Source organism: Mauremys reevesii, linkage group 14 (assembly GCF_016161935.1).
Source record: "Mauremys reevesii isolate NIE-2019 linkage group 14, ASM1616193v1, whole genome shotgun sequence".
Lineage (NCBI taxonomy): Eukaryota > Metazoa > Chordata > Testudines > Geoemydidae > Mauremys > Mauremys reevesii.
This window is the reverse complement of record NC_052636.1, coordinates 18,926,192-18,951,127: the sequence shown is the minus strand read 5'-3', so window position 1 is coordinate 18,951,127 and position 24,936 is coordinate 18,926,192. Positions and strand designations below refer to the sequence as shown.

The 24,936-nt window shown below is 47.6% G+C and overlaps 1 protein-coding gene and 1 pseudogene across 1 annotated transcript; one reads left to right on the top strand and one right to left on the bottom strand.

Moving 5' to 3' along the window:
* LOC120381552 overlaps positions 1-24,936 on the bottom strand; it is a 99,897-nt pseudogene that overhangs the window by 25,695 nt on the left and 49,266 nt on the right.
* LOC120381641 (zinc finger protein 345-like) lies at positions 13,094-21,507 on the top strand (the record flags this gene model as incomplete). Its single annotated transcript, XM_039499790.1, has 3 exons — positions 13,094-13,217; positions 20,357-20,897; positions 20,982-21,507. Coding segments are annotated over 3 exons (1,191 nt in total), but the record flags the coding sequence as incomplete, so codon positions are not given.

The window sequence follows — 24,936 nt, the reverse complement described above, 5'->3', positions numbered from 1 at the left end:
CTGGAATTTCCCAGTGTTCAAGTCCTAATTACAATCAACATTAATAGTCCACCACGCTCCTCCACCAGGTCTTTAAAAACTCTTGGATACAAGTTATCCAGACCTGCTGATTTAAACATGTCTAACTGTAATAGCTGCTGTTTAATGTCCTTGTGAGTTCTTGTTGGAATGGAAAGAGTGTCATCGTCAACATCTTATGATACGCGTACAGCATCTGTTTTTCTCCAAATCCAGGAGAGATTGAACACTTATTGAACACTTTTACCTCTTCTGCATTATTTTTGATAATTCTGCCATTTCCGTCTAGTAATTTATCACTACCATTGTTAGGATTAATATACTTTTCAAACCTTCCTTCTTATTTTCATTGATTGGTCATTGATTTCTGATAGCTTCCCTTACCAATTTTCTACAATTCTGACCTTCTAACTCAGGGGTGAGCAACCTTTCAGAAGTCTTCATTTATTCACTCTAATTTAAGGTTTTGAGTGCGCCAGTAATACATTTTAACATTTGTAGAAGATCTTTCTCTGTCTATAATATATAACTAAACTATTGTTGTATGTAAAGTAAATAAGGCTTTTAAAATGTTTAAGAAACTTAATTTAAAATTAAATTAAAATGCAGAGCCCCCCGGACTGGTGGCCAGGACCCTGGCATTGTGAGTGCCACTGAAAATCAGCTTGCGTGCTGCCTTCAGCACCCGTGCCATAGGTTGCCTACCCCTGTGTGCCTACCCTGTGTGACGTTATTGATATAAACTGGGACCATATAGAACATGGTTTGCAACCAAGGTCCTGTAGTGGCACCAAATCTTAGGTAAAGGGGTCTTCTAAGGTGTCTAAGACCAGGTTATGGGTTGCTGGTTATGATTATGCTGTCTGTGTGCATGTATCATTTTGTAGTTGAAGTTATAAGTATTGGCTTTATACTGTCTGTATTTTGTATTTGTGCTCTGCTTCTGGGTGACATCCCAGACAAGTTGGTGTTAGCTCTGCCTAGCCTGCTTGATGGCCCATTAAGGACCATCAGCTACACAATTGACCCATGGAGAGAAGGCAGACACGCCTTGTGACTCAGCAAAGTGCAGGGACTTGTCCATGTGACCCCAGACTCCATTTTTCTGTAATGTTCCACAGTAAGGACAAAGAGGTTCTTACACCTGTAAAAGCCTATATAAGGCTGATGCCTCATCTCCATCTGGTCTTCAATCCTGCTTCTTACCTCTGGAGGGACTTTGCTACAAACTGAAGCTCTGCACAAAGGACTGACTGACCCATCCCTGAGGAGGATGTACTCCAGAGACTTGATTTGAACCTGCAGTTTATGCCATCACTGCTACAAGCCTGAACTAAGAACTTTGCCATTACTGTATGTAATTGATTCCATCTAACCGATTCTAGCTCTCATCTCTACCTTTTTCCCTTTATGAATAAACCTTTAGATTTTAGATTCTAAAGGATTGGCAGCAGCGTGATTTGTGGGTAAGATCTGATGTGTATATTGACCTGGGTCTGGGGCTTGATTCTTTGGGATCGAGAGAACCTTTTTCTTTTACTGGGGTGTTGGTTTTTATAACCATTCATCCCCAGGACGAGTGGCACTGGTGGTGATACTGGGAGACTGGAGTGTCTAAGGAAATTGCTTGTGTTACTTGTGGTTAGCCAGTGGGGTGAAACCGAAGTCCTTCTTGTCTGGCTGGTTTGGTTTGCCTTAGAGGTGGAAAAACCCCAGCCTAGGGCTGTAACTGCCCTGTTTGAGCAATTGGTCCTGAATTGGCACTCTCAGTTGGGTCCCGCCAGAACTGCCTCGTCACAGTGGCGTAGTCATGCTTGGATCCACAGAACCAGGGCGATTAAGCTTTGGGCCAGAACCCCACGCTATCCAAATTCAAAATTTGGGATTGAGTGTTTGGTTGGTTAAAGATCAGTGACCATGAGACAGAAAGTATCAGCAAAAGCAATGAAACTGCAAGCCCTGATGGACAGCCTGCAGTTTGAACATGAGCAAAAACTGGCAGAAATTCGAATGGAAGAGAAGCAGGCCTTGGCCCAGCTGGAGAAAGAGGCTGCTGAGAGAAAGCAAGAGGCTGCTGAGAGAGAAGAAAAAGCACGTAAGGAGCTGCTGGCTACTGAGGAGAAAACTCGACAGATGCAACAAGAAACTGCTAGACCCTAGCTTCAAGTCAAAAAAGCAAGGGAAGAACAGCAGAAATTGTATCCCCTTGAAAGTCCAGTTTGTAACAATGTTGGTATGTTGTATAACTCTGAGCAGTTGTCTGGGCATAACCAAATGTACCCCAGCAATGCCACCTTTTATGTCAATGCTGTTACTGTGTGTTCAGTAGAGGGTGGCCCCATAAATTGTGCCAGTGCTATGTATGGGACTGGTAATGGAAAATTCATAGAGAGTGTAAAAGTCAATGGTAAAAGCTGTTTAGGGCAAATTATGGCTTCTAACATCACTCTTGTTAAAGCAGATCTGGTCAAAGAGGAAGATTATTTACCAAATCAGAGTGTGAAAGTTGTGATCCTCTGAGTTTACTGTGCGTGTGCCTTTAGGCAGAATCCACCTTGAATGGAATGGGGCTCAGCATGAAGTGATAGCTGGCGTCAGGAAGTTATTGCCTAAAGATCTTTTAATTGGGGAAAACGTTAAAGCTTTGTTCAGTCCAGGTAGCCAGTCACAGGAGAGGAGTGATCTTAAACCTGTGTCTGTTGTGGGCAATGATGTTGCTCCAAAGGTTTGTCTGTGCCAAAAAGCAGTGTGTCTGTGAGTGGAGTTTCTGAGGCTGTTGCTACACTTGCATTTCAAAGCGCTACGCGGCAGCGCTTTGAAGCGCTAAGTGTAGACAAAGCACCAGCGCTGGGAGAGAGTTCTCCCAGCGCTGTCCGTACTCCACCTCCCTGTGGGGAATAACGGACAGCTCCCAGCGCTGGGGCTTTGACTACACTGGCGCTATGCAGCGCTGCAGAGGGTGTGTTTTCACACCCTGCTGCAGCGCTGCAAATTTCCAAGTGTAGCCAAGCCCTGAATGTCTGTCTGATGTCTCAGAAGGAAGTCTGAAGTTAGATCAAGTGCAGAAAGATCTCATTGGTGAGGAAAATGTTTTTCAGGAGCAGGTTAAAGTAGATGGTCAGGTTAAAGCCCTAACTGAGGAAGGAGAGGGTAGATCTGTAATGGGTAATGGATTGGTGGCTAGTACAGCTTGTAAAAGTGAACCTGAAATGGGTAACTGTGATTTGCTGGAAGTAGCTCAGTGTAGTGAAAAAAGCAGCAGCTTATCTGTTGGGAGTGGCAATGTGCCTGGTAGGAAAAGTCTGGATGAGCCTAGGCAGCCTTGTGAGCTGATGGCTTTGTCTAGTCAGCAGTGTGGGAAGACAGGGATAGTGGAAGATGAGTGGCCCTGTGCCTTACCTGTGTCCTGTGTGGAGAAATATGACAGTGGAGGGAATGTGCCTTTGTCTGTCAGAGGTATTGACTTGCCTATGGAGGAAGTTACCCCAGTCTCCAAGCAGTTGTCTGTGAACAGCCCTGTGTGCTGGGACAAGGGAAATGAGATCCCAGGCTGTGTGTCTGGGGAAGGAGAATGTGTCTCTGGCTCTTCTGTGTCTGTGGAGCAGACAGAAGGTGCCTTTCAGCCTGGGATGGTTGAGGATGATTCAGTTGTCTCAGGTTGGTTGTAAATACAGCTAAAGCCCAGGAAGGGAATGGTCCTGAGTTTGTGTCTGCTGGGGAGAATGGCACTGTAACTAGGTTGCATCCAGTTAGTGTCCTAGCAAAATCCCAGAGACCAGACAATTTTGGTGCTTGTAGTTTGCCAGTTGCTAATGTGTGGTTGGAAAAGGGTGCAGCAACTCTGTCTGATCAGGGTGATACCCTAGCCAGGGCACAAGGGGAGCATGAAGGTGATTTAATTGTTACCTACTGACAGTTTGACAACTTGTAGCAAGAAGAAAAGATTCCTAAACCTGTTCATGGCCAAGGGAAGGAGATTGCTTCTAACCTGTTATCAAGAAAGTCTATGAGTTTGCCTGAACGGGGATTGTGTAGGAATCTGCCTGTTGGGCCTGAGGTGATTCTGAATGTAAGTAAGACCCAGCAAGAGTCTGTGGTTGCTCAGGGAAGTGTTCCTTTAGAGCAAGCCCTAGGTGAAGAGGATGAGAGCAGAATTTCTGAGAGGGATGAATTGCTGCTTAGAAAAGCTCATAGGGAAGGGAATCCTCATGGTAATCTGTGCAAGCAGTTTACTGCAACTGAAGGGTGTGAAAGTGATTTAATCAAGAAGGTTTTAGTTCCTAACAGCCAGAAATGTTCTGTTGTGAATGGATCCACTGACTTTCCTTTTGAGAGATCCAGTGTGGGCAGCTTTGAAAAGGTCTGAGATGGAGGAAAAGCTGTTAAAGTTGAGCAGCCCTATAACCACGTGGCTGTGTGTGGCCAGCGTGTTGGGAAGACAATGGTGTTGGAACAGGAACGTCTCCATGCTGAATCTGTGAGTGAGCAGTCTGTGCTTCAGGGTCTGAGGACAGATTCAGTTACTGGTGTTTCAGAGCAGAACAGTTTTATGACTGAATGCTAAAGGATGCAGGGGAGAGCAAGCCAGCTCTCACCCTCAGACCCTTTGGATTTGTGTGGTATCTGTGTAAGACAGAGTCCAGCCTTGGAATTGGTAGCAGCTAAGAAGTGAAAAGCTGGTGTTTGTGTTGATGCAAATTACCTGGCTGGCAGGGAGAAGAAAGACTTGCTAATAGCTGCTGGCACAGAGAGCCCACCCCATCAGCCAGTGACTTCTGTTAGGAAAAAGCAGATCCAATCCACTGTTGTTCAAACCAAGTTTTACCTTGAGTTTTAAAGGAGATTCAATCATGTTATTGAACATGACTTTGATAAACCATTTCTGTTATACACTGGTACGGCCTGTAGCCCAACACTAGCTGTAGTGAGACAGACCCAAGGATGGGGGGCTCTTGGGATGCAGTCGGTGATGTTTTGTCATCCCTTCCTGCATCAATTTTGCGTTGGGGGTGTGACGTTATTGATATAATCTGGGACCATATAGAACATGGTTTGCAACCAAGGTCCTGTAGTGGCACCAAATCTTATATAAAGGGGGTCATCTAAGGTGTCTAAGACCAGGTTATGGGTTACTGGTTATAATTATGGTGTCTATATGTATGTATCATTTTGTAGTTGAAGTTATAAGTATTGGCTTTATACTGTCTGTATTTTGTATTTGTGCTCTGCTTCTGGGTGACATCCCAGACAAGTTGGTGTTAGCTCTGCCTAGCCTGCTTGATGGCCCATTAAGGACCATCAGCTACACAATTGACCCATGGAGAGAAGGCAGACACGCCTTGTAACTCAGCAAAGTGCAGGGACTTGTCCATATGACTCCAGACTCCATTTTGCTGTAATTTTCCACAGTAAGGACAAAGAGGTTCTTACACCTGGAAAAGCCTATATTAGGCTGATGCCTCATCTCCATCTGGTCTTCAATCCTGCTTCTTACCTCTGGAGGGACTTTGCTACAAGCTGAAGCTCTGCACAAAGGACTAATGACCCATCCCAGCTGGGGATGTACTCCAGAGACTTGATTTGAACCTGCAGTTTATGCCATCACTGCTACAAGCCTGAACTAAGAACTTTGCCATTATTGTATGTAATTGATTCCATCTAACCAATTCTAGCTCTCATCTCTACCTTTTTCCCTTTATGAATAAACCTTTAGATTTTAGATTCTAAAGGATTGGCAACAGCGTGATTTGTGGGTAAGATCTGATGTGTATATTGACCTGGGTCTGGGGCTTGATTCTTTGGGATCGAGAGAACCTTTTTCTTTTACTGGGGTGTTGGTTTTTATAACCATTCATCCCCAGGACGAGTGCACTGGTGGCGATACTGGGAGACTGGAGTGTCTAAGGAAATTGCTTGTGTGACTTGTGTTAGCCAGTGGGGTGAAACCAAAGTCCTTCTTGTCTGGCTTGTTTGGTTTGTCTTAGAGGTGGAAAAACCCCAGGCTTGGGCTGTGACTGCCCTGTTTGAGCAATTGGTCCTGAATTGGCACTCTCAGTTGGGTCCTGCCAGGACCGCCTCGTCACACCCTGTTCTAACTAATATTCTTTACTACTGACTTCCCTTTTCTTCCTTATATTTTATTTGGAGAGTGTTTCCTACCAGGGAGCCATTAGTAGGGTCCAGAGCCAGCCCCATCTCCTATATCAAACTGTGGCTAGTAGGTATGTGATAAATGTGACGACCCTGCCTGCGTCTGTCAGCTGGGAGACACAAAGACTCTCTCTTTCTACCCTCTGATGCTGCCTGGCTGCTCTAAGCTAGGTGGAGTGGGGACTCTGTTAACATGTGCCTCCCGGAGCTTCCATTTACCTGGTGCTGCTGTTCCGTGAATAGGGGATTGTGACTGGGGCACCAGGTACTGAGTGTTGGACTCTTGCTCTTTCAGGGGCCGGTGACCTTCGAGGAGGTGGCTGTGTATTTCACCAGGGAGGAATGGGCTCTGCTGGACCCCGCTCAGAGAGCCCTCTACAGGGATGTCATGCAGGAGAACTATGAGACGGTGACCTCGCTGGGTAAGGAGTCCTGTCTCCTGGGTTATTAGAACCTGTGGGGTCTCTGAAGAACCTGAGTAGTAATAACTTTATACCTTTATTCGTCATACAAGTTTTGACAAGTTTCCTTGCCCCCTTTTTTTTGCCTTATCTCTCACCCACTAGAATCATTTTTGGACATGTGCCTTTTTGGTGCTGTCACACATTTTAAAATTGCATTGAATGTATCCTTATTGGCTACATTAGTAACTATATTAATAACTGTAGCTTTCATGCCTTTTCCTCATTTTAAGAGGAAAATATGCTACTTGTAGAATTCTAAATTGAGTAAATAGGTGTGTGACTCATGCATGGCTTGTGTGACAGTCAGATGAGCTCCTCTTTCGATAGGAGAGCGTATAATGTTTCCATTCAGGACCCCACGGGTGAAGGGAGAACAGAGCTGTGGGAGGGGAGGAGAAGGGGGGAGTAGATAATTCTGGGGTGCCAGGACATGGGGAGGGTGTGTGCAGGGTTAGAGCTAAGAAGCAGCAGGGAGGGATGAGGTTGTGAGAGACGAGGAGGGAACACAAGACTCTCCCAAGGTGCTGGCAGGTGGTGCTGGCTGAGAGTAATGGGAAGAAGTTGAGAGGAGTGTGCAGGAAGGGCACCGAGGAAGTGGCTCAGTCTCAGGTGTTGAAGCTAAGTGGCCTGTCCTTGTGGAAGAGTGGGAGCCCTTGGGGGTCTAGTGCACTCAAGGGGCACCTCCCAAGGACTGTTTAAAAGCCAGGGCATTGCAGCCTTATGGGGAAAAGATATAAAACAAGAAAAGGATCTAAATGCGTGTTTACCATCACTCCCTCTCAGTCCTCATGGGAATCCCTGATCCGTTCCAAAGTGTATTAAAACCTTCCTTAAAGGCTTACCTCTTGGTTATCAGGTCATGTCCATTTGTTAGAGGGTTTTCCCTTCACCCTCCCACTTCCCTGGTTCTTCTCACGCAGACAGCAAGCAGCAAAAGACCAGAAGTCTGAAGCACAGATAATGCGATGTTTATTGGGGTTATTTCCAAGCAAGCATATTCCACTGCCCTAATGAACTTACACGTAGAAAAATTAATTATGCAGCAGACAGAAACAATTAGAGAACCAGACTGATTAACAAGGTAAAAGTGGTGGCCATAAAGATAAAACAATACAGAAATGAGGGTTTCACAACCACAACAATTGATAAGGGATTTCTTGCCAGTCCGGATGCTATCAGACTAAGTTTTCATTAACCATCTTAAGATTCAGAGAGGTAGCCATGTTAGTCTGGTTCTGTAAAGGCAGCAAAGAATCCTGTGGCACCTTATAGACTAACAGACGTTTTGCAGCATGAGCTTTCGTGGGTGAATACCCACTTCGTCGGATGCAAGTAGTGGAAATTTCCAGGGGCAGGTAGATATATGCAAGCAAGAAGCAGGCTAGAGATAACGAGGTTAGATCAATCAGGGAGGATGAGGCCCTGTTCTAGCAGTAGAGGTGTGAAAACCAAGAGAGGAGAAACTGGTTCTGTAGTTGGCAAGCCATTCACAGTCTTTGTTTAATCCTGAGCTGATGGTGTCAAATTTGCAGATGAACTGAAGCTCAGCAGTTTCTCTTTGAAGTCTGGTCCTAAAGTTTTTTTGCTGCAGGATGGCCACCTTAAAATCTGCTATTGTGTGGCCAGGGAGGTTGAAGTGTTCTCCTACAGGTTTTTGTATATTGCCATTCCTAATATCTGATTTGTGTCCATTTATCCTTTTCCTTAGAGACTGTCCATTTTGGCCGATGTACATAGCAGAGGGGCATTGCTGGCATATGATGGCATATATTACATTGGTGGATGTGCAGGTGAATGAACCGGTGATGGTGTGGCTGATCTGATTAGGTCCTGTGATGGTGTTGCTGGTGTAGATATGTGGGCAGAGTTGGCATCGAGGTTTGTTGCATGGATTGGTTCCTGAGCTTGAGTTACTATGGTGCGGTGTGCAGTTACTAGTGAGAATATGCTTCAGGTTGGCAGGTTGTCTGTGGGCGAGGACTGGCCTGCCATCTTAAGATCTGTTTCTTTATCTGGTGGCGATGGGCACTATCAGGACAGGATCATCTTCCTAACAGCCCAGTAGCATCTTATTTCAGTGTGACTGGTTTGGGATGTGAGGATGTGACCCTTCGCTTCCCAGCTTATGGCTGCCCCTGCTGCTTAGCCAAAGGCCTTAGCCTAAGAACAAGGCCTCAGACTGTCACAGTGAGAGAAGGCCCAGACACAGGCGGACTGAGATTTTGATTCTTAGCTAGTTACAGGGGTATAAAGACAAAGTGATAAAAATACCCCTAAGTTCTTAAACTATAGGCTTTACAGGCAGGCCTGAATGTCTATTCTAACAGTGGGTTCTAGCCCTTTCTACCCCATTCTGTCTCTGTCTTGTCTATTTAGATCAGGGGTCAGCAACCTTTCAGCAGTGCTGTGCCGAGTCTTCATTTATTCACTCTAATTTAAGGTTCCGTGTGCCAGTAACACATTTTAACGTTTTTAGAAGGTCTCTTTCTATAAGTCTATAATATAGAAATAAACTATTGTTGTATGTAAAATAAATAAGGTTTTTAAAATGTTTAAGAAGCTTAATCTAAAATTAAATTAAAATGCAGAGCCCCCCCTCGGACCAGGGGCCAGGACCCAGGCAGTGTGAGTGCCACTGAAAATCAGCTCGCTGCCGCGGGTTGCCTACCCCTGATTTAGATTGTAAATTCTTCAGGGCATGGGCCATCTACTATTCTCTGTTTGCACTTTGAGCCAAGGAAGATGGCCTTGGGATGCGTAGCCTTATTTGGGGTGTGTTCATAGAATCATAGAATCTCAGGGTTGGAAGGGACCTCAGGAGGTCATCTAGTCCAACCCCCTGCTCAAAGCAGGACCAAACCAACTAAATCATCTCAGCCAGGGCTTTGTCAAGCCTGACTTTAAAAACCTCTAAGGAAGGCGATTCCATCACCTCCCTAGGTAACCCATTCCAGTTCTTCACCACCCTACTAGTGAAAAAGTTTTTCCTAATGTCGAACCTAAACCACCCCCTCTGCAACTTGAGACCATTACTCCTTGTTCTGTCATCTTCTACCACTGAGAACAGTCTAGATCCATCCTCTTTGGAACCCCCTTTCAGGTAGTTGAAAGCAGCTATCAAATCCCTCCTCATTCTTCTCTTCTGCAGACTAAACAATCCCAGTTCCCTCAGCCTCTCCTCATAAGTCATGTGCTCCAGCCCCCTAATCATTTTTGTTGCCCTCCGCTGGACTCTCTCCAATTTATCCACATCCTTCTTGTAGTGTGGGGCCCAAAACTGGACACAGTACTCCAAATGAGGCCTCACCAGTGCTGAATAGAGGGGAATGATCACATCCCTCGATCTGCTGGAAATGCCCCTACTTATACAACCCAAAATGCCATTAGCCTTCTTGGCAACAAGGGCACCCTGCTGACTCATATCCAGCTTTTCGTCCACCGTAACCCCTAGGTCCTTTTCTGCAGAACTGCTGCCCAGCCATTCGGTCCCTAGTCTGTAGCAGTGAATGGGATTCTTCCGTCCTAAGTGCAGGACTCTGCACTTGTCCTTGTTGAACCTCATCAGGTTTCTTTTGGCCCAATCCTCTAATTTGTCTAGGTCCCTCTGTATCCTATCCCTACCCTCCAGCGTATCAACCACTCCTCCCAGTTTAGTGTCATCTGCAAACTTGCTAAGGGTGCAGTCCACACCATCCTCCAGATCGTTAATGAAGATATTGAACAAGTATCAGAGGGGTAGCCGTGTTAGTCTGGTTCTGTAGAAGCAGCAAAGAGTCCTGTGGCACCTTATAGACTAACAGACGTTTTGCAGCATGAGCTTTCGTGGGTGAATACTTGCATCTGAAGAAGTGGGTATTCACCCACGAAAGCTCATGCTGCAAAACGTCTGTTAGTCTATAAGGTGCCACAGGACTCTTTGCTGCTGATATTGAACAAAACCAGCCCCAGCACCGACCCTTGGGGCGCTCCACTTGATACCAGCTGCCAACTAGACATGGAACCATTGATCACTACCCGTTGAGCCCGACCATCTAGCCAGTTTTCTATCCACCTTACCGTCCATTCATACAGCCCATATTTCTTTAACTTGCTGGCAAGAATACTGTGGGAGACTGTATCAAAAGCTTTGCTAAAGTCCAGAAATAGCACATCCACTGCTTTCCCCTCATCAACAGAGCCGGTTATCTCATCATAGAAGGCAATTAGGTTAGTCAGGCATGACTTGCCCTTTGTGAATCCATGCTGACTGTTCCTGATCAGTTTCACCTCCTTTAAGTGGTTCAGAATTGATTCCTTGAGGACCTGTTCCATGATTTTTCCAGGGACTGAGGTGAGACTGACTGGCCTGTAGTTAGTAATGTTGATTTGATTTATCAACTTAATGTAATGTGTATTGTAATTATTTTAATTAATTAATAATAATACTTAATCATTTATATTAATTAATATGAGTTTAGGCTCGCCAATTTGTTTGATCAGAAGATAAAAGTTTGTGTTTCGAATCGGGTTCCACAGAATTGATAAAGGGACCTTTGGGGGTATGACAGGAAGCTCACAGTGAGACAGATATAGTCATAAAGACTTATTTCTTTTTATAGAAATAAATGCCGGAAATCCTTCCTCTTATGCCCAAATTTCAGTCTTCCCCCATAGAAATGTTAGGGTACGCTTACTCCATAGGCTAGTATGTGTATGCGTATGGATGGCAGGTATCTGCGCACTTGTGGGGTACTTGTTAAGTCTGTGAGTACAACAAAATCCCATTTACTATTCTTCATTGTCTGTTGGTCTCGGTAAAGGGTCTTAGACCTAAGTGTAGGCACTTTATTTGAGCATAGGAAAAACAGTTCCTTTTCTGGGTAAAAGGGCACAGGATATAGCTATGCTAACTTTGCTTTAGCTTAAAATGCAGGTTTTTGGCTTGTAGGTTTCTTGCATTACAGCCAAACTTATTTTTAATAAGAATTAATAAACCTATCACAGTACTGTACTTATTAGAAAAGAGATATTGATGCAGGCAAGCAGATGAATCCTGAGGGCTACAGATGTTACTGCCTAAAAATGAGATGGGGTTAAAACTATGGAATATTCTTTGTGACAAGTATCCCACAAATTCCACTGACCTCCCTTGTTTTCTTTGCCTGCAGTAGGGTTTCCAATTTCCAAACCTGATATGATCTCGCAGCTGGAACGAGGGGAAGAGCCGTGGGTCCCAGACCTCCAGGGCTCTGAGAAAGAAGTGGTCCCGAGAGCTGCCTTCACAGGTGAGGACTTGGTTAAACAACTCAACAACTGCTTAGGAATGCAGGAAACATTTGGGATGCCCTACAAAGACCCTGTGAGCTCTCCAAGTTCAGGATTGTTTCCTGCAGATGTGGAATCATTATGGCAGATGTCACTCATGGCTTCCCTCCTATTCTGACTGACAACTGGCAGCAGGTCCCTCCCTGATCTCACTTTCCCCTGAGAGTTATGGTGCAATGAGGACCCAGAACTGATGCCTTCCTCTCTTCTCTGTGGAAGGGTTTGGGGAAAATCAGCACCTGATAGGCTTGATCTCTCCCACATATATTTTGTATCAGAGGGGTAGCTGTGTTAGTCTGGTTCTTTGCTGCTTTTACATATATTTTGGTTTGTTCATCCCTTTTTCCATTCCTCTCTCTGACATTTCCTTTTTCTCAGGCACAGGGAGTGACCTATGTCTGGATTCTCTCTGTCTCCCATCCGGCGATGGGCTGGTGAGTGAGAACGAGGAGGAGAAACCCCAGCAGGAAGACACTGTGCAAGTAGATCCACATTGGATGTTATCAGGAAGATCCAAAGGGAATGTTTCCAGGAGTTGTGCACTCCCAGAAAACACAAAAGCCTGTGAGACTCAGCAGAGGCCAGAGGAAAACTACAGTAGCCACTCAGACCTTATTCCACGCAACAGAATCAACTTGGAAGAGAGACGCTACATGTGCCATGAGTGCGGGAAAAGCTTCAATCAGCGCTCAAACCTTATCACACATCGGAGAATCCACACGGGGGAGACGCCCTACATGTGCTCTATGTGCGGGAAAAGCTTCGGGCAGAGCTCTGACCTTATCAGACATGAGAGAATCCATACTGGGGAGACGCCCTACACATGCTCTGAGTGCGGGAAAAGCTTTGGGCGGAGGTCTCACCTTATCAGACATGAGACAATCCACACAGGGGAGACGCCCTACACGTGCTCTGAGTGCGGGAAAAGTTTCGGGCGGAGCTCTCACCTTATCACACATCAGAGAATCCACACAGGGGAGATGCCCTACACGTGCTCTGAGTGTGGGAAAAGCTTCAGTTACAGCTCAGCCCTTATCAGATATCGGAGAATCCACACAGGGGAGATGCCCTACACGTGCTCTGAGTGCGGGAAAAGCTTCAGTCAGAGCTCAAACCTTATTACACATCAGAGAATCCACACTGGTGAGACGCCCTACACGTGCTCTGAATGCGGGAAAAGCTTCGGGCGGAGCTCTGACCTTATCAGACATGAGAGAATCCACACAGGGGAGACGCCCTACACATGCTCTGAGTGCGGGAAAAGCTTCAATCAGTGCACAAGCCTTATTAGACATCAGAAAATCCACATGAGAGAGAATTGTTATAAATCCCTTGACTAGGGCTGGCCAAAGTTTTTTTTTTTTTAATTACATTTGCTAATTCCCACATAGTGATTTTTGTACCATCTTCACCGTGGTGTCTCAGCTCCACCAGATCAGTTGCCTGCTTCTGCCTTTTGCAGCTCACCCTTCTTTGTGATCAGTCCTGTTATCTTTTCTATCAGCTCCTTTCCTTTAGAGTCGAAGGAGTGTGTGTCCCTCCTGCCAGGAATGTTCATCAGCTCCAGGTGGGGGGAGAGAGGTTTGATCCCAACAAGCTACACTGAGGCAAAAACTACCTGAGCCTGACATCCACTAGGGCTGTACATGGCCTTGGCTGCTCAAGTTAGTGATCTTGGGGTAAAAAGGAAATTTTAGTTGTAGAGCAGATGTGCCCAGGTGCAGTGGTTGGCATTAGCTTCCCCCTTTACCTAACCTAAACGCCATCACTTTCCCTAGTCTAAACAAACCCTGAGCATCACGGTTATACTATTCCCCCATTTCACAGCAATTGTTAGTCATCGAGTTCCCCTATTAGGAACCAATTGTTTCATTCCCAGTTGTTCTGATGTTGCTTCAGGTTGTGCTGCAGAGCACATACTTTTACTACCATTTTCCTCACTTAAAATATATTGAACTATAACAAAGTGCAGGAACAAGGCAGGGATAGGGGAAAATGTCATTTCTCCTCTATAACAACAGAAGAAGATAGGGAATCCCTCTGATTTACTCTGATTCCTCATCACCATCCCAATCCTCCTTTTGTTCAGCTTTTTAGGTCAATATTTTTTCTAAAGGGCTGGGAAGAGGATTCCCTCGTAAATAACTTGTAACTAAACAAAGTACCCATGCATTGGGCTCCCAAAGCAGTTGTGGCCCAGGCCCTGCACAAAGTGGCTCCTGAAGAGATCTCCTTCCTCATTAGCTGCATGTTGCCTATTATTTGGGAAATACAATCCCTAGCTAGTTAGAGATGGGAAAAATGGAAGTGACATTTCTCTTCAGCTCACCCCTGGGAGATTCTACAAATGTCGTGGGTGTTTCATTGCACTGGAGACGTAGCCTAATGTTATGTCTACACTGTGATTAAAACACCCAGGGCACCTGTCGCAAAGCCCGGGTCAGCTGACTCAGGGTTATGGGGCTTGGGCTAAAAGACTATAAAATTACAGTGCAGACATATGGGCTTGAGCCCAGTCTCTGAGACCCCACGAGGGGTGAGGGTTTCCGAACCCAGGCTTCAGTGTGAACACAAATATCTGCACCACAGTTTTTAGCCTCTCAGCTTTAGCTTCATGAGCCCACGTCAGATGGTCCAGGCCAGCCGTGTTGCCATCTTTATCCCAGGAGAGATGGACTCTAAGGGTACGTCTCCATTGCAATGTCAGCCCAGGGGTGGCACACTGTGCTCAAAGCAGCACCCTGGAAGCCCCATATTCACCAGTCTCATATAATGATGATACGGTTTGTACAAAGTCTGCCTGGTGAGGTATCATTTCAAAAGTCTTGGTCTGTTGAACATTAGTATTGTGTTGGATTGTGTGTGTAGCATTGGCTGGGAAGTTGTGCTCTGTGTGTGTTACTGAGATGAGGTTGGGAACTGCCCACCACCAGCCTTTCAGGTGTGACAATGGAGCAGCCAGACTCTCTGCTGGCCCATTAAAGGGATCCACACTCCCAAGGACTATCCCAGGAACCGTGTACAATGCAGACTTCTCCGAGATAGCACAGCGACAATGGACACTGCTTGGCTCACATCGTAGCAAAGGTACTTCCGAGCCAGTTGGAAGAAACTATGAAAGGGGGGGTAGAGACATGAATTGGCCTCTCTCCCCCACAACTCAACACCTGTAAACACATCTGGAGGACAAACACTGTTAGGTGTAAGAAGTATAAATTGTTTAATAGGTTCCATTAGTAGGTTAATAAGATGTTTATGAGGTAAATCACTGGCTTTAAAATAAGATCCAATCTGGAGCATATGAACTATGGACCCCTGGACTCCATCTCTGAGAGGGGACTTGTTTACCATCAGGGGACAGGCTCAAACCAGTCCAAACCGGTTTTTCCCGCCAAAACCAGCCCTCAGCGTTCCATCTCCTCAGCCCCCTTTTTTTTGCCTTATCTCTCACCCAGCCGTGAGACTGAGGAACAGGAGGCCTGTCACCCCCATTCCTGCTGTCCTGCATCCCTGATGTCCAGCCGCCCACAGAGCCCCCGGGAGTGAGAGACCCGGGGCACTGGGGCTGGGCAGGAAAGTGACTCTGCCCTGGGGAACCTGGGAGAAGCCTCAGAGCTGCCTCAGCCCCAGTGGGATTTGGGGGGCAGAGACTGGGGCCTGGCGGGGGGATCCCCTGTGGTGTGGGGGGAGATGGGGGGTGTCAGGCAGGAGGAGAAGCTGGAGTTGTGGGGAAGGTCAGTGGGACGCAGGGGGTGTTGAACTGTCTCTGGGCAGCCAGGAAATTCCCGGGGGGGGGGGGGGGGGCGGGCGGGCGAGGGGGGGCGGGGAGTTAATTGGATCCTGTCCCTGTTTGTGCCACTTGCCTCTCGCTCCGATACAAATTCTCTCTAGTTCTGCCCCTTTTCTCTCTCAGTGTCTCACACGGGGCTATAAAATCTGGGGCGATTCCCCCCCAACCCCTCCAATGATCAGCTCTCCCATCTCCCCCGATTTCCCCCATTCTCCCCATGAGTCTCAAACGTCAGTTTAAAATCTTCTCTAGTGAGGGGCATTTTCCCACCCATTTTATCTGCAGTGATTTGTCCTTGTTTAGGTGGGAAATTGTTGCCATGAGTCATTCCCCAGCACATGGCTGCCCCTGGAGTGGGGGTGGGATGGCTCAGTGGTTGGAGCACTGGCCTGCTAAACCCAGGGCTGGGAGCTGACTCCTTGCGGGGGCCATTTGGGGATTTAGTTGGGGATTGGTCCTGTTTTGAGCAAGGGGTTGGACTTGACACCTCCTGAGGTCCCTTCCAGCCCTGATATTCTATGAGATGCCGGGTCTCTGCCAGGGCAGGGAAGGGAGGCGCCCGTGTCCCCCATGGGGACTGCCCAGACCCCCGTTTCCCACTCCCAGTTGCTGCCCCCTAACTACCAACACAGTTACCCCCAACCATCAGTTGCCAGTCACCCGCCCATCCCCCACTGCTGCCCCCTTCCCTCATCCAGGGACCTTTCAGCTCCCCCTCCCTTGCCCTTTTAATCAGCTCCTCAAAGGGCTCCCTGCTGCCCATGGGAATGGTGGGGGTGGGGGAACCATCACTTTGTGTTTATGTATTGGACAGTTGTATAAAATCCAGTCCAACAGTCCCCCTTTTCCACTAGTTCGTTAACAACAATATAAAATCCCCTCAGATCTTGGTGTTTTTCTCTCATGTTATCAAATACGCAGTTTGTGACACATTTTCTTTGCAAATCTCAAAGATTCATATAAAATACCCTAAATGTTTGCCCCACTGCGCTCTAGTTGTCTATTTCTAATTGAATATGCCCTGAGATTTCCCCCCGTCTCTCTAATTATAAAATACCAAGAAAATCTCAGATTTACACCTTTTTTCAGATTCTTGAACCTGGATATAAAATGTTTGCAAATGTTGCCCATTTTCTCTTTATTCATTTATCAAATATTGATGTGAAACACTCAGATTTTGCCTCCTATCGACAACTGATATAAAATCCCTCTGATTTTCCACTTTCCTCTCTATAATTTGCAAAATGGATCCAAAATCTCTCAAATTGGGAACTCTTTCATTTCTGAACGTTGCTCTCAAAGCTCAGGTTTTGCCTCTTTCTATCTCATTATCAAATGTCAGTTAAAAATCTTCTCAGGTTTGCGGCTGTTCCCCGTGTTTCTAAATCCCAGCAACTTCTTCCTTCGAGGGAACCTGTTGCCCTGAGTCCTTCTCCATCCTGGAGGTTGCAGGGGGTTAAATTGCCCAGAGATCATCTTTCCCGTCTCCTTTGAGAATCATTTGTTCCCTCCTTTACCTCTGTTAAAATGTTTGCCGAAGAAAGAGACCAGCCAGATATTTAATACTCATCAAAGCCAGAGGCCTCCCCCTGTTTGGGGATCAGTGGTTCCCAGCCGGTAACGGGAGAGTTGGCTGGACCCTTTTCTTTTCTCCAGCTGGCACGGGATGAGGAGGTCACTCTGAGTGCAGTGTGAGTTGAGAAGTATCCCAAACCCCATGGCAAATGGCCTCTGTGAGGGGTTGCTTCCCTCAGTGTTAAGATGCAGCCACCTCTGGGGTGGATCTAGGGTGGCCATTATTTGCTAGTGACAGGCATGGACATTTCTTACCTATTTTGTCCCTCCAGGCCTTCCATACTCCAGTTCAAGAGACTTCCCCTAGGGCTCCCTCTGCCTGTGTGACTGGCCAGCAGGGGGCGGTGGTCACTTTCTATCCACTTCTCAGGCACTGTGAGGTAACAGTGTTGCTGGGTGGGGTGGGGCTGTGTGGGAGATAGCAGCTGAAGGGGATTGTGGTGGGGAGGCCTCTGGGTGGCTGGGCAGGGGGGACCCTAGTGAGGTGGGTGGGTTCTGGAGAGTTGGAGTTTCAGGGGGTGGCGGTGATGTGCCCAGCCCTGAGGCTGTGGGTCCTGGAGGTGGGTATCGCTGGGGGCCTGGTGGCTGCAGAACAGCCGGGGTGGGCGTCTCTTGGGGAGGCGGGACAGGGGGTTAGAGGGAGCCTGGTGCTGTGCCAGGGGCTCTGTCTGGGCTTCCCCCGCAGACTCCTGGGATCGCTGCCCTGCCGCGTGCACGGAGCTGGGGGACGGGATCCCTGGCCCGAGGTCAGGGGATGCCAGGGACGCAGAGTGAGGGGTCCCTCTGAAAAGCATCAGGATCCCGCTGGGTGGAGGAGGGTCCCAGGCAAATGGCAGGGCAGATCCTGCTGGGGGGGGATCCTAGGCAGGCAGTGAGGGACTGAGTTCCCAGTGGGGTCCCTTTTGGGGGGTCTCTGGCTGTTGGGGTCTCTTGGTGGGGGGAACCCTTTGGGATTCCCAACCTGTCAATGAAGATCTGGTGGGGGTTGTCTGGCCGGTGGGGCTCTGAGGGGTATCTGAGGTCCCTGGCCAGGGACTCTGGGGGCTGGGTCCCAGGGAATATCTGGGTGGGGGCTGGGTGGGGTTCTGGGGTCTGCGCCTCGCTTCTTCTCCCTGATTAGCTTATGCCAGAATCCTGGCTCCAAGCACTGCCCGACATTCCCCGGCCAGGCCCAGTCACTGTGATAACTTTCTAGCCACTTATCAAACACTGTGAGGTGAAATCACAGATTTTTGCTCTTCTCCCTTCTTGAAAACTGCAGGAACTTCCAGTTCCATTGTCCTAGATTGTCCAGTCCATTGTCCAGTCCTTGTCCTGGATCTGGGGGTGAGGGAGGTGGGAGGGGGATCAGCACTGCCGCACAATGGTCCCTTCCCCAGCGTTCTGGACTCATTGTTTCTGAACTCTGGTTTCATTGAGACCATTGTTAATCCAGAGTCACTGTATGGAAAGACAAGGAGTGACTCCAGATGGACAGTGGGGCAAATGAGATCAGCAATTCTCCCTGTGAGGAGGGGCTCTCATTAGCTGCTGTCCCCAGAGAGCTAAAGGAGGGAAGCTGCTCAAACGCTCTGTCCCTCTCTGCTCAGGATACTGGGGTTCAGCTTCCTGGGTCAGACGCTGCAGCCTCCATTGTGATCTGGGAGACCAGGCTTAGCTGCTGCTGCTCCCCCAGCGGGTTTCTGTGCTGGGAAGTGACCTGAATTCAAGCTGCTTCTCTGCCTGGCCCAGGGGATGACTTTCTCCAGCTGGTCCTAGCCCCCTAGGGCAGCCCTGGGCCCTGTTAATACTAAATTCTGAGCCAGAGTCTCCAGGTAACTGACAGACCTCAGGGAAAGTGCTGGGGACTGGAAAGAAAGTGACTCTGCACAAACAGCCCCTCCTCATTTCTCCTCCCAGTAGCAATTGCCAGGAGAAAATCCAGCCCTGGGAGAGCAAAGCCCCCAGGAATGGGACTTTCCCAGCCAGAGGGGCAGGGAGAGAGGACAGGGGAAGGAGAGACTGAAAGGGGCAGTGGTAGAAATGACACATGTATTGCTGCATCCTTGGGCAGAACCACTTTCCAGTGAACAAAACAAGGATCAGACAGAGGAAAAGCCAGTTCCTGACTCCATATTCCCCCTGCTGGGGTGTGGCTGCCGTGGGGTCACACTAAGTACACTAAGCACACTAAGCACTGAAGTTAAATTAATAGAATGTTTTTTTATGACCAAGTCTTATGAAATCAACTGAAGTCCTTTGTTTTCTTTCATCTGAGCAGGGTTTCTAGTTTTCCAACTTGATGTGATCTCCCAGCTGGAACAAGGGGAAGAGCCATGGGTCCCAGACCTCCAGGGTTCAGAGGAAAGAGAGATCCTGAGATCTTCCTGCACAGGTGAGGAAACATTAAACCACCTCAGAATCTGTAAGTGCCTGAAGGAAACATCTGGAATGCCCAACAAAGCCCTTGGGGAGGTCTCTCAGTTCATTATTGTCCGTAGCAGGAGTCGTATCCTCAGGGTAAATATAGTTCATGGCTTCCTATAGATCCTAGCAGACACCGGGCAGTAGCTTCCTCCCTTCCCCCTGCGTATTTGGATGGGATGTGAAGGCTGAATTCATCCCCCTCCTCTCTCCTATTTGGGGGAAGAGTTTGGGGGAGTTCAGCTCCTGATTTTTATTTGACCTGTCTTCAGCACTTGTTTTTGTTTGGTCTTCCCCTTTCCATCCCTGTTTGATGTTTCTGTCTCTATCACAGCAGGTGATGCAATGGCATGTGAGAAAGAGGAGCAGAATTCTCAGCCTGAAAATGTTGAGCCAGTGGGTAAAAACAGAGCATTATCTCAAAGATCGAAAAGGAATGTGTCCAGGAGTCATGAGCAGGGAAAATCCTGGGAGATTCAGCACAGACCAAAAACAGATCAAGGAAACCAGCCAGGGAAGAAAGTGGATAAATTTATTTCTTCTTGGGGAACTCACAAGGTCCTCATGGAAACCACAACACAGCAGGATATCCTCAGGCGAAAGAGAAAAAATACATGCAGGGAAAGTGGAAAAACCTTCTCTCACAGCTCAGCCCTTTCTGTATATCAGAGAATCCACACAGGGGACAGGCCCTATGAATGCACTGAGTGTGGGAAAACCTTCAATCGCAGTTCGCACCTTATTAGGCATCAAACAATCCACAGAGGAGAGAGGCCCTATGAATGCCGTGAGTGTGGGAAATGCTTCACTAGCAGCTCAAACCTTTCTCAACATCAGAGAATCCACACAGGGGAGAGGCCCTTTGAATGCAGTGAGTGTAGGAAAACCTTCAATTGCATTTCACACCTTATTAGGCATCAAACAATCCACAGAGGAGAGAGGCCCTATGAATGCCGTGAGTGTCGGAAATGCTTCACTAGCAGCTCGGCCCTTTCTGTTCATCAGAGAATCCACACAGGGGAAAGGCCCTTTGAATGCCGTGAGTGTGGGAAACGCTTCACTAGCAGCTCAAACCTTTCTCAACATCAGAGAATCCACATGGGGGAGAGGCCCTTTGAATGCCGTGAGTGTGGGAAAAGCTTCACTCAAAGATCAGTCCTTTCTAGACATCAGAGAATCCACACAGGGGACAGGCCCTATGAATGCCGTGAGTGGGGGAAAACCTTCAATCGCAGTTCGCACCTTATTAGGCATCAAACAATCCACAGAGGAGAGAGGCCCTATGAATGCCGTGAGTGTCGGAAATGCTTCACTAGCAGCTCGGCCCTTTCTGTTCATCAGAGAAACCACACAGGGGAGAGGACCTTTGAATGCCGTGAGTGTGGGAAATGCTTCACTAGCAGCTCAAACCTTTCTCAACATCAGAGAATCTACACAGGGGAGAGGCCCTTTGAATGCAGTGAGTGTAGGAAAACCTTCAATTGCATTTCACACCTTATTAGGCATCAAACAATCCACAGAGGAGAGAGGCCCTATGAATGCCGTGAGTGTCGGAAATGCTTCACTAGCAGCTCGGCCCTTTCTGTTCATCAGAGAATCCACACAGGGGAAAGGCCCTTTGAATGCCGTGAGTGTGGGAAACGCTTCACTAGCAGCTCAAACCTTTCTCAACATCAGAGAATCCACACGGGGGAGAGGCCCTTTGAATGCCGTGAGTGTGGGAAAAGCTTCACTCAAAGATCAGTCCTTTCTAGACATCAGAGAATCCACACAGGGGACAGGCCCTATGAATGCATTGAGTGCGGGAAAACCTTCAATCGCAGTTCGCACCTTATTAGGCATCAAACAATCCACGAGGAGAGAGGCCCTATGAATGCAGTGAGTGTGGGAAATGCTTCACTAGCAGCTCAAACCTTAGATTTAATTTACCCTGGTTCCTCAACTGTTGCTACAGCTCTAGTACCCATCAATCCAAAGACTGAGAGAAATGGAGAGTTCCAACCATTGTCCTTTTAGTATCTTATTGTTCCTCTCTCTGTTTTTTGTGCTGGCCTTTCTATTCTATCATTTTCTGCCTTTGTTTAGTTGGTAACAGTTGGTTTCCATCACTCACGTTTGTTTGTTTAAATCTCTATCCGTTGTTAAATAAATTTTTGCTTGTTCGATAACTGTACTCAGGTGCTGTGTGAGATACAGTAGCAATGGCCCACAGTAAAACTAGTAACCTGGGATACTTGGGGAAGAGAGGATCTGGGATTTCACCGAGTATCTGGTGATCCGGGCTGGACCCCAGAGGGGGACACATTGAAGGAACTCAAGGGTTAAGGTGGCTGCTGTAGCTCAGAGGAGGGTCCTTGAGTTCCAGCAAGCTGGTGAGTTTGGTCACTAACATCCAGCTGCCAAATGCAAAACTCCCTCTTCCTTGTGGCAGGTGGCAACAAGGAGACTCACAGTCCTCAGCACCCTGAGAAGGGTCACAATGTGTCTCTATGTTGATCGACCTGTCAAATTCACACAGGGAAAGCTCCCGATAGCAGAAAACTCTGCCCTATGAAATCATGGAACATGTGCTCTTTGCTCTGTGAAAGCATGTAAAGAATCCAAGCGCTGGAGGACAGGGTTTGGGTCCAGAGCGACCTAGACAAATTGGAGGGTTGGGCCAAAAGAAATCTGAGGAGGTTCAACAAGGAGAAGTGCAGAGTCCTGCTCTTAGGATGGAAGAATCCCAGGCACTGCCACAGACTGGAGACTGACGGAGTGAGGGGGGATTTGATAGCAGCCTTCAAGTACCTGAAAGAGCAGCAGTGTGGGCTTTCTCCTGGCCACTTTTGCTGGGCTGGGCAGGCGTCCTGGAGGCCTTTCTAGAAGAGAACTGGGAACGGAGTTAGAAAAACCAATGTGAAAACCAGAACCTCAGGTTTAGACTCATTTATTTATAATATTAAATCTTCAATTCTAGTGTCACAATCAATACAATTGCTTCAGCCTGATAGTTGCCCAAAGGGAAACTTAACTTCTCTCCAAAGGGAGTGGAGAGAAAACACTTTTCAGAGTCCAAGAGAGACAAGGTGGTGAGGGTAAGAGCTTTCAGAGGACCAACCTCTGTTGGTGAAAGAGACAAGCTGTGGAGCTAACCCCACACACTTCTTCAGTTCTGTGTAGCCTGGAAGGTCATCTCCTCCATAACCAGCAGTTAGAACATAAGAACAGCCACACTGAGTCAGACCAGTTCATCTAGCCCACTCTCCTGAAAGTGGCCAATGCCCAGCACCCCAGAGGACCCCTGGGGCCAACATGGATACAAAACCACCACCAACAAGGTTAAAATCAATGCACATGGGAGAAGGATCTTGTGTTTCATTCCTTATGTCCTAATCCCATCGTGTGGCCATTTCCTTTTCTTTTCTGTTAAAAGCTTTGGTGTTTTGCACAGAAACATTATTTCCCCAGGAGAGACCCAGGAGTGGGGGCTGCATTCCTGTGCCAAACAGTCACTGGAAGGGGGCAGACAAAGGCCTTTAGGACGAGGCGTCCGTCACTGTCAAAAGATCATCTCCCTCCTGCAGGTCACTGGCAGCCTGAATTTGTTCCTTATCCTCCCAGAGTCTGGGGGCTGGAATCAGCACTACCCAGCCCCTCCGTATGTAGCAGGAACAAACACAAACCTGGTCTTTAAAACAAACTGTCCCCTTCCTTCTCAGGGAAGATTTTTCTGTGATTGAAGTTGAGCTTCAGTTCCCCTCTCCTAGGGGCGGGGCAGGTGTGGGGCCAGCTCCCAGTGAGATCTGTTTTCACCTTTGCCCCCTTTCAGTCACTCTGGGATCCTAACTCTGCTCCCAGCTGTCAGGCAGCTTCCAGCCCATCCACCCTGTTCATTAACTCCATGGTCATGTGTCACCCCCTTTGCCAGCGCACAGAGCCTGCAGGAAAGCTACTCTTGCGAGATGCATTGGTGGTATAGTGGTGTGCGTAGGTGTCTTCCAAGCAATTCATCTGGGTTTGATTCCCAGCCAATACAATAATGGCTTTTCTCTTCTGTTGTTTCCTCATTGGGAAGTGGTTTAATTTCAGTCACATTGTGTTACAATCACATTATCAATAGAATGAGACAATAAATGTGTCAAAGTCCAGCAGGTCATACAGGATGGAGGCACACAAGGGGCTGGAATGTGTCATCTGAGAAAGACAGAACCCTTGGAAACCTGCATCTCCCATCCACTGGCCTTGCGTGTTATGATTCCAGCTGCGTGAGCTGTTTGTAGGATGTTCCGGCATGATGGGGAAATGAAGTTTTGAGTCAGTTTTTGCTCCTGCAGATTCCTTTGCTGTTACAATTATAATGACATGAACAAAAGGGAGGCAAAATAAACATAAACCCCAAGTTGCAATACAGGTGGGGAAAGAGACGATCACGGTTAAGCCAAACACGTCAAAATAAAAATTAATACTAAAAAAGGGGCGGGGGGAAGAGATCAGGTATGTGGAGATCCCCTTGATATTTCAATGCACATTGTTAGAATCAAAGTTCATACTTGACACTGGAAAACTACCTGTCTCTCTGAACACCTGTGTTGAGCAAGATGGAGTTGGGACACCTGTTCTGCTTCAATCATTTATTGTCTCTCTGTTCTCTCCTTCTTCTCCCCCCAATTCCTCATCTCCAATGTCTCTGCCTTTCTCCTCTTGCTCCCTCTCCCCTGCCCTTTCCAGGAACTCACACTCTACAGCATTTAGGACAAGCCAGAGCTCCCATGTTCTGCACATGAGCCTGTGTCAGAGGACGTGTGACCCCGGTCAGAACCAGTCACCAGATCAATATGACCCTTTATGGGCGACTTCTCTGCCTGCTCTGCAATTTACATCTCCCCCCCCCCCGCAAACAGGGTGGGGTACAGCTCTGACTGAGAGGCCTCACAGGAGAAATTTCAGCCAAAAGACAAATTAGTGTGAAATGTTGAGAAATGAAGAGCCTCCCAAATCCCCAGAACTCTAGTGTCACACCCATGGCACCAGCACAGGGAACCCAGTGAAATGGGGTTACAGAATACAAGGGGGGAGGCAGCAGGGAGAGAGTTGACAGGGAATCTCTCTTTTTCCTTCTCTCTTCACTTTCTGTTCTTCTCTTTCCTTCCAGGAACTGCAGTCACAGCAGGGAAGGGTTTGTCTCCGTGTCTGTCACGGAGGTGGTGGAAGTGACGGATTCTGTGACTTCCTGCAACCTCCGTGACTTCT